We start from the raw sequence: 13833 nt of genomic DNA, 5'->3' as shown, positions 1-13833 counted from the left end.
CGGGCTATTGAATGTGTTGGGAGAGTGTTGTAACTCATTAATATCAGATAGCACTGGGAAGTAGTTCAGGTTCAAGGAGATCTGCATATTACCGGGTAAAGTTCATGTGAAAATAATTGTTGATACCTGCTTTAGAAAGCTTTTACCGATAAAACGATCGCTTCTTGCTATTTCTGCATTGCTGATGGAGCCGATCTTGGGGTGGTGTAGCCCCACCTCAGAATTTGGAGACGTTTCTCTTGCTCTAGGTTTGCAACAGAGAAATTAAAATCTCCTGTTGGCTTGTGGCCCACCAAAAAGGAAGCATTCACTTCAATTTCAAGGCTTATTTCATTCTGAAGGAGGCGAGGCAGCTTAAAATATGACCAAGACTTTGCCTCAGTTCCTCAGCAAAAGGGTTTTTACGTCTCCTGGTGAGTTTAAATTCCACTCCGGCGTTGTACGTTTGGAGTATGACTTAAAGGTCTGAAGTGGCAAGGTTTTTTGACTTTGAGGAACCAAAGGTTGAATTCCCCCCACATTTGACATTCTTGGAGCCAGGTGGCCTGTTGTGCGGGTCGGGGTGGGGAGGTGGGACCTTCAGCGGGCCCAGGCTGTTCTGCATGAATGTTGGCACCCCGCTCCCCACGTCTGTTTCATCTGTGATGTGCTTGGACTGCATCCACCTCCTTGGCAGAAGGTGTAAAGTATGTCGTCTGCTCTGGGTACTGCTGCGAGGTACCAGCAGTATGCAGCTAAAAGTGTCTTTGGGCTTCCACTTCCAGAGTATAAATGACCTTGAAATCGTTTGCTTGTCCAGCTCATCCTCCAAATACCTCTGTCTGCCAAGTGTGCGCACCAGGCCTCTCTAATCTTCCTGTCTGTACTTCTTACAGTCACAGAAATGCTCGTTAACATCCTCAACATATGCTCCGATGATGAGTTGATTTCAGATGGTGATGAGACATTGGAAGGTAAAAAACGCTGTTACGACCGAGCTGGTAACAGTGGGGGGGTGAAGGTGGGGAAGGTGTATGACGCTAGCTCAAGAGTGATCAGCACTTGATTTATAGCTGGATGCCCAGCCAGGGTCTCCGGTTCCTTTTTGGCCAACCCTTGTGCAGTTCTGGGTAGGAAACTTCCCCCGCCTTTGCTATTCAGTCACAGAGAAATTAAATTATATTCACTGCGACAGACGCTTCTTGCCAGCTACTCTGGAGAACGGTTTCCTGCTCCTCACAGAGACTGCTTCCCAAGTGGTTATTTTTTCCCCCAATTCAAAATTTTCTGCACCAAAATATCTACCCAATCTTCTCATCTGTTGCAGTGAACTCCTCTGTAAAGCGGCTTCTCATGTCACCCCCAAAAAAGCAGAATGCAGTTTTTGGCCCTGGTTTTAAGCTATGCATGAAAGGGACAAAACGGTTGCTGATCTGATCTGCAGTTTCTATATCGGGGGGATCGCTTGAGAGCGAGACGGAGACCCAGAGGAAGCGCAGACGTGGGGCGTGCAGCGAGAAGTGGGGCTGTGAGCATGCGGGGGGGGGGTCCAGGGGAGCTGCCTGTACAGATCCGTGTAGGGTGGAGGACAGTCAGTCCCACAGAGAAGCAGAACACCGTTGTGGTACAACAAGGTGCCGCTGCTTCGGTCAACAGGTTGAGACTTTTAACCCGCTTCTCCCATTGCATTTCGTTTTTGGTTTTTTTCTTTCTCCCTCCCATGAAAATTAAATTTGTTTCTTCTATCTCTGTCTTCATCTACTTGTTTCTTGGTGTCTCCTCTCCCTGAAGATCACTACATTTCAAGCTATCAGAAAGGTACCCAGCTAGAATTTGCTACAAGCTTAATTTTCACTGCCTGTGCCACCAGATTCCTTGGAGTGGATTTGAATAGCTGACTAGTTGGGCAGTCTCTTCATCCCCTTTCAGTTTTAACATAAGCGCCGTGTGTTTTTTAACCCTTCTGCGTTCCTCCAGGAACTTGAGAAACGGGGTCACGTTTCTATCTGACTTCTGAATGCAGCCACTTAGTGCATGGCTGAGCCATCGGTGCATGTTAGACCTCCGGTTTGGCTTGTACTGTCCTAATGTGTAGTTGGGCCATGTGAGGAATCTCAGCTGAGAGGAGATGTATTTGTTACCTCTTTTACTTTTGATTTTTTTTGTTTGTTTTCAGTTACCCTCCATGCTTTTCTCTCATGTTCGGTCTGTATAGTGGAAGGGGAGTTCACGTATCTCACTTTGTGTTTGTGTGGGGTCAAAGCAGAGTTGCAAGGCTCCGGCCAGCCATTCACTGTGCGCGTTGGATGCCAAAGCTGATGCTTGCGTGACACTCCTCCCCGCGGCGAGCACAGCCCGGTGTTCTGCAGTGTTCATCAGCAGTCAGATTCGTCAGTGTTCTGCCTTGCAAAACTGTGTCTACATGGCTGAGTCATTTGTGTTACATCCTGTGTAGTGTGATCAAACCTGGTGAGCTTCGAACAAGACCTATCCGATCCGTTTCCTTTGGTGGTTCTACTCTCTTTAGACCTTTAAGTCCGTGTGTCATCTCATTGGTGTTGCCCTTCTCGCTGCCATCCTGACCGCCATCCTCTCAGCACTGTTCTTTCAAGAGTGTAGCTGTGAATCTGTAAACCATGATTTCTTTTCCTGGAGTCAGGCAGGTGCTTCATATTGACATTACCTGTGCCTGGAAAGCAGGAAACCTTAAACATGCTGGTGTTTGTTTTTTCTCTCCCTAAGGTGGGACAACAGTCCGTAAAGAGATCATCAGGAATAAGATTAGAGCCATTGGGAAGATGGCGCGTGTCTTCTCAGTTCTTCGGTAAGGAAGAAGCTTGTGATTTGGGGTCTGGGTAACGGGGGACGTTGGTCAGGCTGCTGCAGGCGGGCAGAGTCCTGCTGGGGAAAAAATCTTATGAGACTGTCGCTTCAGAGTAGATGGCAAAGGCTCGAGGTGGCGGTTTCTGTATGCCTGGTGGTCTGACTCTCAGCAACCTTCATCTCGAGCACCGGCACCTTTGCCAACAGAAATGCTGCTGATTAGGTATATTTAGCCCTTTCAGGATGCATTTGCTGTGCCGTAGCTCTGATGCGTCGTGGCTGAGTAAGCAGAGGTCCTGTATTTACGAGGCAGGGTTGTGCTCGGTGCCCAGCAGATCAGACGCGTGCTGCCTGTGGTCAGCACAGGGCAGACTCCAGCTTTCATGCCGCTCACCGCTAATAGTCTTGCGTGGATCTAACTGAGCATTGCATTAATCTCTCGGTAACTGGTTGCATTGACTCTTCTTTGCAGAGAGGAGAGCGAGAGCGTGCTGACTCTCAAAGGCCTGACTCCCACAGGTACACTGCCCCTGGGAGTGCTCTCAGGGGGGAGGCAGACCCTACAGACTGGTGAGTACGAATGATCCTCCTCTCTGCAACACTGCATCCCCTCTGCAGTCTTATACCTGGCCCTCAGCTGCCCCGAAAACCATTTGATCAGTTCCTGTAGGTGTACTTCAGGGTGCCAGGGGACCCGAGAGATGATTCAGGCCCACGGGGAGGAAAGGTTCAGAAACAGGGAAAAGCAGAAATGTAGGTGGGGATGTGGAGAGCCTTCCAAGATGTCCCCATATACCCTTGAGGAGGGGAACATGAGGAAAAAAAGACAACAAACAGCACCCTTCCTAAAGCATGTGTATTGCTTTATTGTATGTTTCTGCAACAATTTTTATCATTTATTTCCCTTCTAACGCTGCATGATAAGCATCCTCTGCTTCACCTATCTGCTGCTGTTGTGTGATAGCGTATATATGAATGTATTGGTAAACACGCCTGCTTGTTTGTTCTTTGTTAAACGAAACCCCTCCGATTTTGACCCTATGAAATTGTGAATCCCAAACAGTGGAAGCTTAGATTTAGTTGAAGGAAGGAGATTCTTCCAGGCCTGTATGTTTCATATTAAGACTTCTCTCGGCACCCTGGTTTTGATCTGGTTTTGGAGGTTTCTTTTCTGTGCTTGCTGGCAAACACTTTGCTCCCTCCCTCAGCAGCCAACTGGTCTGTCTTATTAGTGTGCTGAGAGCAGGACCGAGCTAGCGATCTGCGTGCTTTAAACTCGCAGGGCAGGGAGATTGGCTGATGGTCAGGGAATGAGTTATCACAGTAACATGTGTCCCCAGAGGGAATCCTGTAATCTAGTGTTTTAATCCTTTCCTGCCGCCAGCCTTTGAATGCTGGCATCTAACCAGCCTGCTTTCCCCTTCCTATCAGCGCTGGGTAATTTCCTGCGGGCTCAGAAGAGGGCTTGTTCTGGGATTGCCTTGCCTTGATTAAATAGTTCACAAGTGAGAAACGTGTAAATATTGCTGCCCGCTCCTGGGGGCGGGGAGGATGCGGTATCGCTCCCAAACTCATGGGTTTCTCTGCCCGCAGCGGAGGATGAAATTTTTTTTTTTTTCTTTTTTTATAGCAACCATAATGGTTTCTGTCGCCCCAGTTCTGCTGCAGGCATGGGAACAGAGCCTGAGTGGGAAGGTGGCTGTTACAGCTCGGCTCGAGCAGCCAGCTCGCTCGTGGTGCCGCAGCTTTGCCCCTATAGCTGACAGCTCAGGGAGCGGGTCGTGCTGCGACGCTCTCCTGCACCTTCCCCTCTCGGGGGGGTCCTCTGAGGGGCTACCAGGCAGCTCCCCCCAGTAAGGAAGCTGAGATTTGTGCATCTCCCTGAGACAGGCTGGACCTTTGCTGCTGCCTTACCCGACCCTGCTTGCCGCCTCCTCCCGTGGCTGCAGGCTTTCCCCCCCCCTTGCTGCTCCCGGCGCTCCGTGCTCCCCTCAGCAGCACCCTGCTTTTCCTGCCCTTCTCACGCTCCTTTTCCCATCGTGTCTCCTTCTCTCACCCCTTCCCCTTTTGCACGTCCCTTCGTGCCGCACCGTCTGCTCGCAGCAGCCTCCGGGTGAACGTACAGGTGCTCCTTCAGCAGCCGTGCTGGGAGCCTGTCTGCTCAGCGGGGAGAGGAGGGGGCTGCCCCCCTTTTGGGGTGCCTCTGCACCCCGAAAGACGAGAGACAGAGCTGCAGGTAGCAGTGGTGGGGCCCCTTCCCTCCCTGAGCCTCCTGCCAACCTTTCGCAGCAAGGCTTAGCAAAAACGGCTGAGTAAAGTCACCGAATCTGGAGCAAAGATGTTCAGCTACAATTCCATTCTTCCTCCATGGCCTCTCAAGGACCACGTGGCCTTTGTATTGTGTCCAAAGTAAGAAACTGTGACATTTTGAGGCTAAAAGCAGGGGATCTGTTCTAGGGAAGGGCCTCCTCCCAGATGTTGAGGCAGGGACTACCAAAACTTGGACAGCTGCTGCAGCAGATTTAGGAAGGGGGACGTTGCTCAGCTTTATGGTGCCTTGTTGCTTGGTAACACTTTTAGGAGGTGGAGCTGAAGCCAAACTGGATTTCAAGCATCAGCCTGTTTTTTTGTTATAATTCAAGGCATCGGGAGCGGAGCAGCCTGGTACCTGCTGCTGCCTGCCCTCCCCTGGAGAACAAGCTGCCCCTCTCTTCCCCGCTGCTCCAAAAAGTCATCACATCCCTCGGGGTCACTTCCCTTACGTGGCTCTGGTGGTTGGGGCTTTGCTCTGGGATGAATTCCACATAATTTACCTTCTGAAGGTGGCCAGGGTGCCCTAGAGCCACCGAACTGGGAGCGAGGGGGCTGTAAATGCAGGTGGAGACCCATGGCTTAGTCCGAGACTATCGCTGTCCTTGCCGTGGGACGCCTGCATGCCCGAGCCCTCCAGTGCATGCGGCAGCAAGCCATCTCTCTGCTTCTCTTTCTTTCCATCGGATTTATCTGTGCGATGAGTCCAGCGAACGTGAGGAAAGGAGACTCCCCCGTGTCAGTGCTCAGCAGACGCTAAACCCAAGGGAGTCCCCTTTCAGCCTTCCTCTCAAGCTCCTGTCCCCTCTTTTCCTCTTGCCACTTGGTTTTGATTACGGTCGTCTCCACTGGGGCTGGGAGGCTGTGGGCTCTTGCGTTCGCAGCGATGATGTTAGATCACTCACTGTCACTCTTTTTTTTTCTGTCTTCATTTTTGCATGCCACTGTTCTTCTGTATTGCAGCCACAGTAGAAGCGGTAGAGGCACGGGAAGGTATGGCTAGAATCCGGCGAGAGACTCAGATCATCTCTGTGTGTGCGTGCGCTAATTTTAAAGAGCTTTATCAGCCTTATGGAAGCTTTTTACTCTTGCATCACCAGAAGTGGGGGAGGATGGGCCCCTGCTGGGAAGCAAAAAATACACAGTGGGCTGTTTCAAGTCTATTTTAGCCTTAATGAGGCTATTGCTTAGTGCAATACCTTTATCCCGAGAGCGCCCTGTCTCCGGAGCGGTTTGTGCTCTGGTGTCTCAAGGCCTTGGTGTTGGGGTCCTGCAATCTGATCTCGGATGCCTCGTGGCTGAGTTCATCCCCTGGGTAACTCAATCCGGTGAAGGCTGCTTGGTCAAAATCATCTAGGAGATAGCGGATTGCGCGGCTCCGATGTAATCTTTGCCTTCCTCACGGGTGGGCCAAGGTGGTCCCGGTGTGGAGAAGCAGTTTTCTCCCTGTAGTTCGTGTAGAAGTGACAGACCCATGAGGTTACTGTCTGGGGAGGTTTTCTCCTCGACAGCTCCATTTAACTACTGATGAATGGGGCCGTACCTCTGTGTAGAGAACTTTCTGAGTACCAAGGGAAGTTTGTTTGTAAACCGGCCAAGTCCTTGTAAAAAGATTTGGCACAAACCCCTTTTTCTTACATTATCTGTAATACAAAGAAGTTAAACATTCGGTCCGTATCATCACCGCAAGGATGATGTACTCAGCCTCGTAGTGATGAAACAGAGATACGCCTGCCCTTGGTGGGATTTCATCACTCGTGAGACTGCCTGTGTGTCTCCTGGTCATGCAAGAAGCCTTGCGTTTGTGATCCAAGGACTAGCCGTTTCCCTCTCCTGGTGTTGCAGCGTGTGGTTTGTGTTGGAGTTGAAGCCTTGTGGTGGTGTCTTTGTTGTGTTGTTTTGGGTTTGCCTTTGTTTGTTTGTTTGTTTGTTGTTTTTTTTTTTAGTATCCTGTTTTTCAGCTTTGAAAGTTTCCTGAGATTTCACTGTTTGGGGACATTGAGCACTTGTCTGATCTTCAAGTTCCTACTACTGAACTCTGTTAAAAGAGGAACCACGAGGGAGCAGAGCGAATCGCTGCAATCCGGATCCTAGACTTTGCTGCTGTGACCTAGCAGCAAAGGCTCCAACTTCCCAGCTGCACTGTGGTACCCACATGAGCTGGCGATGCCAAAAAAATCACCTACGGACCCATCTCGTGGTTCCCGGAGCCAGACACGTGCTTTCTGTCACCCTCACTCTGTCCTGTAGATGTCTGGCGTGTGCTAAAGGGCTCCTATCCAGGGATCCGCCGCTCAGACTAACTCTTCTATCTCGGCCCTTCTCTCTGCAGCCATTCGTGGATTTTCACCGCAGCACAAGATCCGCAGCTTCGAAGAAGCCAGAGGTCTGGATCGCATTAACGAACGCATGCCGCCGCGCAAAGATTCAATGCACTCAGACGGGCCGGTGAACTTGGTAACCTCAACAAACTCTGCGGACAAGAATGGCACAGGGAAGAAAGCCCAGTAACGGTCCGAGCGCCCAATCTGCACCACTAAAGGATCCAAAACTTAATGAATTTTATTTATTTATTATTGGGGTGGGGTGGGGGCAGGGGAGAAACCAACTTCACCTGGAGGCACGTTCATAATCCAGTTTGCATCCATTCTGTAAGAAAGGTGACCATTTTGTAATTTTTTTATTTATGTTCAATATATAAAAAGTCCATCTTTTTTTAATTTAGAAACCAATCTAACTGCTAGTGCATATATGAAGTGTTGTGCTGTACAGCTGACCTCTCCTCCACGAGAGGCAAACCTCTGTGGGGGGATTAAAAAGAAACAAAAACAGTCCCAGGCAACTTGGGTCGTTGACTTTGGTACAATTCTAAGTTAGCCTGTGCTTTCAAAAGCAGGTCCTTTCGTTGAAAATAGGGTTGGTTTGGTTTTTCTTTTCACAACTGTCTTCTTCCCAGAGTTTGCTGTTGTTTTCTTCGACTTCTTGCCTACCTGCATCTGCTGCTTTAGCAAGCGATTCTGTGGAAGGCACGGTGCGTGGTGCAACTGGCTGGGATCCGTCCCTCTTCCAAGGTGACGTCCAAATATTCAGGATTAGCTCTGAAGGACTCCGGTGTCTTATACCAATCACGGCACCTTTTCCTTCAGTAATTCAGTTTTATTCCAGTGGAGCCCCAAGCAAAAAAATAACCTCTTAATCAGAATGGGAGAAGCGCTGCCCCTTGTTGTAGCTCTTCCCGACGCTTCGGCTGTTTGGACTCGGTGCAGCCAGCTATACGCTGGAGTTTGTTCGTGCAGCAGAAATCCCTCTGGGAATCCCTCTGATTCGGAGCAGAGGAATTATCTCCAGTCTCTAGTGATCAGCAGGTCTTTGGGAAATCTGCACAGCCTGAATTTTAAAGGAAAAAGGGGGTGATTTATAACCTGTGGACAGAAAGACACCCCCCCCACACCCCCCCCGCTACCACCATCACATACTGCAGAGCCCGTGGCACGCTGCCCTGCGCCCGGCTCTCGAATCGGCCCTTGCTGATCGGTATTTGAGTGGTGGGCGTACGAGGTGGTCTCCCCTAAGCCAGCATCGCCTCCCAGTCATCCAGCGTGCATCTTTGGGGGGGGGGGGGGGGGGGGGGGTGTCTTTCTCCCACTGGGGCTTACCCCGCTGCTGGTTACCTTGTTAGCCAGCAGCTATTCCTCCGACTCCAAAGGAGCCATGGGCACATCAGCCTTTCCCGGCAGCTGGAGGGGGTTTTGCTGGCTTGTGATAAAGATTTGGGGAAGGATGGGTCATGGTGCTGCTCGTTTTTGTAGAGATGTGGCTTGTCGGCTGATGGCCAGCGGTGAGACGGCTTTGCTAAAAAGGCCCTGGTTTGGGAAGCGCATCCCTCCCTCGGCTGCAGGGGAGGGAGGATGGTTTTACGGTAGGTTGGCAGGTAGAAGAACCGAGTGCGTCTGGCAGAAATTTTGGAAGGGTGTTTGTGCAGTGCTGGAGAGGGAGGGGGATCTCCCGGTGAAAGGAGGGTTTCCAGAGGACGCCTTCTTTGCAGCGTCAAGGGTTTTGAAGCTTGGATCTGTTAAGCGGAGCCTCGTTCTTTCACTTCGACTTTGACCTGAAGTGAGCGTTGAAAAAGGATTTTGTGAGATTCCCGTTCGGTCGCTTCCCTTCCCCGCGTGTCGTTTGAGCCACGTCCTCTTCTGCCTGCGATTGCACAGAGTCAAAGCAGCAGCTTCCGGAAGCAAATCCCTTGCCAGCTTTCACTTCTTTTCCAACTTAACTGTCTATTGTGCTTTCTCCGAGCAAGGGCAGCAGGTGAGCGGGCTTAGCCTCTAATAAGGGATATTTGCCAACCCCTTCTCTGGATCTTGCTGTCTTCCCTTTGTGCTCCGGCCCTAAGCTGCGATTCCAGCGACGGAGGAAAACAGCAACTTTGCAGGAAGCTTTCAAATTGTCTTATAATCATACGTCACTTAATTTCACGCCAGCTATTTAGGAAACAGTATCTGTGAGCAGACCACTGGGTTTTCACAAGAGACTTTTTTGAGTCACATGCCTCCACTTTTTTTTTTTTCCTTTTTTTACACGCCCACTGCTTTGCAAAAAGTGCGAGATGTTTTGAGCAAGCTTCTCTAACCCCATACGAGGCGTGGGGCCAATTGCCTTTGTCTGTGAGTATTTCTTCTGTTTTTTAACGGCATCCTTTCTGAAACACAGTGAGCCGATGTGTGGTATCTTCCTCTGAGAGCGCAAACCGTGCAAAGGTGCTGCCCGTGCATGTTCGGGCATGTTGTTCTGACCCAGGCTGGGATCTCGCCCAAGCAGCAGTTTTTTAGTCGGGAGCTTTGGGATGGGTGCTGCAGGGGGGTGCTCGTGCCCCGAGCCTGGCAGCCCCGCGCGTGGGGGTTCAGCAGGGACCGTCCCTTTGCGGAGGGGGGATTCGCTTTGCTCGTGGTTTGTGTCCCCCAACCTTCTTCTCCTCGTGCTCCGGCATCGCCAACTTCCCCGCAAAACCCGTTTTTGGCCCTGGCGCTTCGTGGTTTGCTGCCCTTGCAAAGCGCGGTGGGGGGGGGCCGACGGCGTTGTGACCCCCCCCGGCCCTGGACCTGGGTCTTGCCGAAAACGTCCCTGCGGCTGGTGGGGCCGCAGCTTGGCGGCATCCCGGCCCGGGAGGGGCTGGTGCCTGTCGGGAAAGGCGGTTAATGGCTGGATGTTGGTCCTCCCGGCGGGACCGACGGCAGCCGGCACGTATGGATGCCATACTGCCGGGCGAAGCGCGGGTTCCCGTTGCTGTAGCAACGCTGGCGCCGGTCCCCCCTTCCCTTGACACGAGTTCCCGAGGGGGTGTGAGGAGCGGCGATGGGGCGCGTGGGTGCTAATTACCCCCTCGATTGACGAATGCTCATCCGGGTAACCCTCTCTGCGCTGGCATCCCTGCCGGCGCAGCCCCGGCCGGCGGCAGGAGCCGCGGGGAAGGCAAGAGCTTTCCCCTGCCCCAGCGCCGAGCTGGGAAACCCCATCCCCTCTTCACCAGCTTTTGGGGAAGAGGGTGATGAAGACCTCGGAGCAGAGGCCGGCAGCCGCTAGCGAGGTCCCTCGCTCATCCCGGCAGAGCGCCCTGCCCCGATCCCCACCACGGCAAAACCAAAAAAAAAATGCCAGAAATACCCAGTTTCCCCCTTTTTCCTCCTCCCTCCTTCTCCCCGCAAAGCCAGCGCCTCGGAGCTATGCACGTCTCGAGACCCCTCATCTCAGAGCTCCCGCCCGTCCCTTTCCCTCCCCGGCTGTCACCCGGAGCTTGGCAAACAGGGCTCCGGGAACGCAAGCCAAGGAGCACGACCGGCCCCGGGGAAAGCCCAGCCGCCTCCTCCGCAGGCTGGCCTCGCAGCCTGGGTTTTTTTTGCATGTTATAGCAAGGTGCATGTAACAAGGAGGGGAGTCGGCAATGGGTCGGGTGGTGGGTTGAGTTCAAGCTTTTTATTTTTTCTATTTTTTTTTTTTTTTTTAATTTTTGGCGTTGGGAGAACCTCTTGCTGCCCGTGCCAGCCCGGGAGCCTGTCGCGGCACTCGGGCACGGATCTGACCTAGCTAGGTGCGGTGGCAGGGATGCGTGGAGGCCGACCGGCCTCTGCCAGGGAGGACCTGAAGCCCCACGGGACACGTGCTGGGTGCAGTGATGGTGATTTTAGGGTTCTCGATGCTGAAGGATCATACGCCCGTTGCCTGGAGACTGCCTCCTTTTTTTTTTTTTTCTTGCTTTTTTTTTAGTTATGTTTAAAGGAGAAAAAAAAAATGGTGAAAATGTTATTTATTGGCAGAAATTATTTAATATAATTTCTTTTTTTTTTTTTTTGTGAACAAGGAATGAATTTGTTAGAACTGTCTTAATGTAAATTGGAAGTCATCTTTAAGGAAAAAAAAAAAAAAGTTAAAAATTGACACAGTCACTCGGCTCCGCTGTGGTTTATTTTGGGGTGCGCTGGGATGCCTGGCTCCTGGGGCGGAGGGCAGGGCAAGGAGCCCCTCGGGTGCTGCCGGGAAGGAGGGGAGGAAGGTTTTGGGGTGTGTTTTATGGCCTCTGCCTTGCTCAGGGCCCCTCTCCAGGGCCAGGGCAGCGCCGAGACAGCCGTCGCCCAGCCTCCCCGGCACGTTGGCACTTGTGAAGCCGCTCCCGGGTGCTTTTGTTGGAGAGCTCTCGGCTTCCCTCTCCTCGCCCCTCCATCCTTCTGAGTAAATAACCCTCCTCCCGCTGCCTTCCTGGGTGCCAGGAGGAAGAGGAGGGTATTTGCTGGCTCTTGTTTCACCCCCTGGCTCCTTCCTCGTCCCTTTTGCCGGGTGCCTCCTCCCTGCCGCGGGCTTGCAGGGCTTTGGTGGGCAGCCCCGGTGTTTGTGCTGGCCAGGCTCCGTCCCGCTGGGTTACAGCTCTGACGCTGGCCTGGGTCGGGGATCCCCAACTTGGGGATCCCTGGGGATCTCCTGCAGCCACCCCGGCCCTGCCATCGCCTGCTTCTCTGGCCGGGGAGCTGGGGCGAGCCGGCCCCCAGCTGTGGTTGCCACATCTGGCTTCTCCCCTCCAGCACCTCTGCCCGCTGCCGGCGTTGCTCGGGTCGGCATCTCGCCGTCGAGCTCAGCTCACCGCATGCAATCCCTTCGCCGTCTCTGGCTCCTCACCGCGGCTCCCCGGGCCCGGCGTGACCGTGGCGTGACCGTGGCGTGACCGTCGTCCCCGGCTGACGGAAGCGGCCAGGCTGCGCCCGGGGAAGGGATGCTCCGGCTCTCCCACCCCTTTCCCGGCTCTTTCCACCAAACAGCGGGCAGCCACCAGCAACCCGCCTCGCACCCGCCATCGCTGCCCAGCCCCGGGCTCCCCGACCCTCGGCGCGGGCAGGGCACGGCGCTGGTCTCGGCAGCGAGGAGCTGCGGCAGCTGCCCGCGGCAGCCCTGACGGAGAGAGCATCGCCCGGCCTGGCCGCGCGCTCCCGGCTGGCATCGCTGCCTCGAGCAAACAGGAAACACTGGCCCTTTGTTAATCCTGTCCCGGGCTGCGCGTTAAATATTTATCTGCGAGCGGAGGCCGGTGCTGGGAGCCGGGCGGAGGGAGGCAGGGCCGGCCCCGGAGCCTGCTCGCCCAGGACGGTGCATGGGGCCACGGAGGTGAGTCTGGTCCGTGCCGGGGGGCAGCTGGGCCCCCCCCCGGGGTGGGCTGCAGCGGCGTGGGGTGGCCGGGACCCCGCCGCCCACGGGAGGGCATTGCCAGCGGGTGCTGTGACCTCTAGAGCCGTCACTCGGCACGCGGTGGGCTGGAGGGGACCGTCACCCCCTTGGTGGGCAGGGTATGGGGTCTGGGCTCCCCTGGCAGGGTTTAACCCTTTTTCCGGGTGCCCGCGGCTGTGCCCCCGGCCCCGCTGCCCTCTCTGCCCTCGTCTCCCCGAGCTTCTCCGGCAGGACCAGCTCCTGTCCCCAACCTGCTTCCTCCCTGCCGTGTCCCCGGCTTGCACGAGAGGAGCTGCCCCGTGGACGGGAGCTGCGTCCTCCAGGGCTGTGACGGCGGGGAGCGTACCCGCTCTTGTCCCCTTTGTCCCCTGGGTGCAGCATCGCAGCCCGGCAGGGCTCGTGCCGTCGGCCCCTTCGTCCCCAGCAGCAGCTTCTGGCAGGGAACGGGTGGCTTGGTGGGGACCGAGGGATGGCTGGTCCTTGGCAGCAAAGCCACCGTCGTCCTGCGCGAGCTCCCACGGGGACGGAGGCCTGAGATCACGTGGGAGCGCGCGGGACAGAGGAAGGGCCGAGGCTGCCCTGTTTCGGGGCCGTCAGCAGTTTCGGGGAGCGGCAAGCAGGAAGCGGCCGGTGGGTGAGCGCGGCGGAAGCCCGGACGCGGGTGCTGCCGGAGGGGATGAGGTGGGCTACGGGGCACCCGCAGAGCAGGGCACGGAGGTGTTAAATGGGGGTCCCCAATGCCCAGACCCCTGGGGGACAGAGGGGATGGAGGGTCCCCCGCGGGAAAGCGGGCGGCTTTCACCGTGCCCCCCGTGCTGGCGGGGGGCTGCGGGAGCACGGAGCCCCGCTCCCCACTCAGGTCCTGACCTCCACCGGGCACTTCCCTCCCCATCCTCTCCCAGAAAACCCCTCCAAGCCCCCGGCTCCATCCCGATGGGGGGGCAGCTGTTTGCAGGGGGGCCGGCGGCACCGGGCTCGCCCCGTTTCGTAAGCGGGGGCCGGGTGCGCAGGAAC

At 54.7% G+C, this 13833-nt stretch overlaps 1 protein-coding gene across 6 annotated transcripts in view; it reads left to right on the top strand.

Moving 5' to 3' along the window:
• The window catches only part of PPP3CC (protein phosphatase 3 catalytic subunit gamma), a 35194-nt gene extending 27250 nt beyond the window's left edge, over positions 1–7944 (top strand). Inside the window, exons 10-15 of one of the 6 annotated variants that reach the window (XM_075523787.1) lie at positions 876–953; positions 1771–1797; positions 2722–2803; positions 3275–3372; positions 6076–6105; positions 7445–7944. In XM_075523787.1, coding sequence (XP_075379902.1) covers positions 876–953; positions 1771–1797; positions 2722–2803; positions 3275–3372; positions 6076–6105; positions 7445–7623 — 494 coding nt within the window. In that variant the 3' untranslated portion in view covers positions 7624–7944. Of the gene's footprint in view, positions 1–875; positions 954–1770; positions 1798–2721; positions 2804–3274; positions 3373–6075; positions 6148–7444 lie in introns of all 6 variants that reach the window. The other 5 variants (XM_075523785.1, XM_075523788.1, XM_075523786.1 and 2 more) reach the window with 5 other exon arrangements.
• The last annotated feature ends 5889 nt before the right edge of the window (positions 7945–13833 follow it).

Source organism: Mycteria americana, chromosome 23 (assembly GCF_035582795.1).
Source record: "Mycteria americana isolate JAX WOST 10 ecotype Jacksonville Zoo and Gardens chromosome 23, USCA_MyAme_1.0, whole genome shotgun sequence".
NCBI lineage: Eukaryota > Metazoa > Chordata > Aves > Ciconiiformes > Ciconiidae > Mycteria > Mycteria americana.
This window is presented reverse-complemented; position numbering and strand designations above follow the sequence as displayed.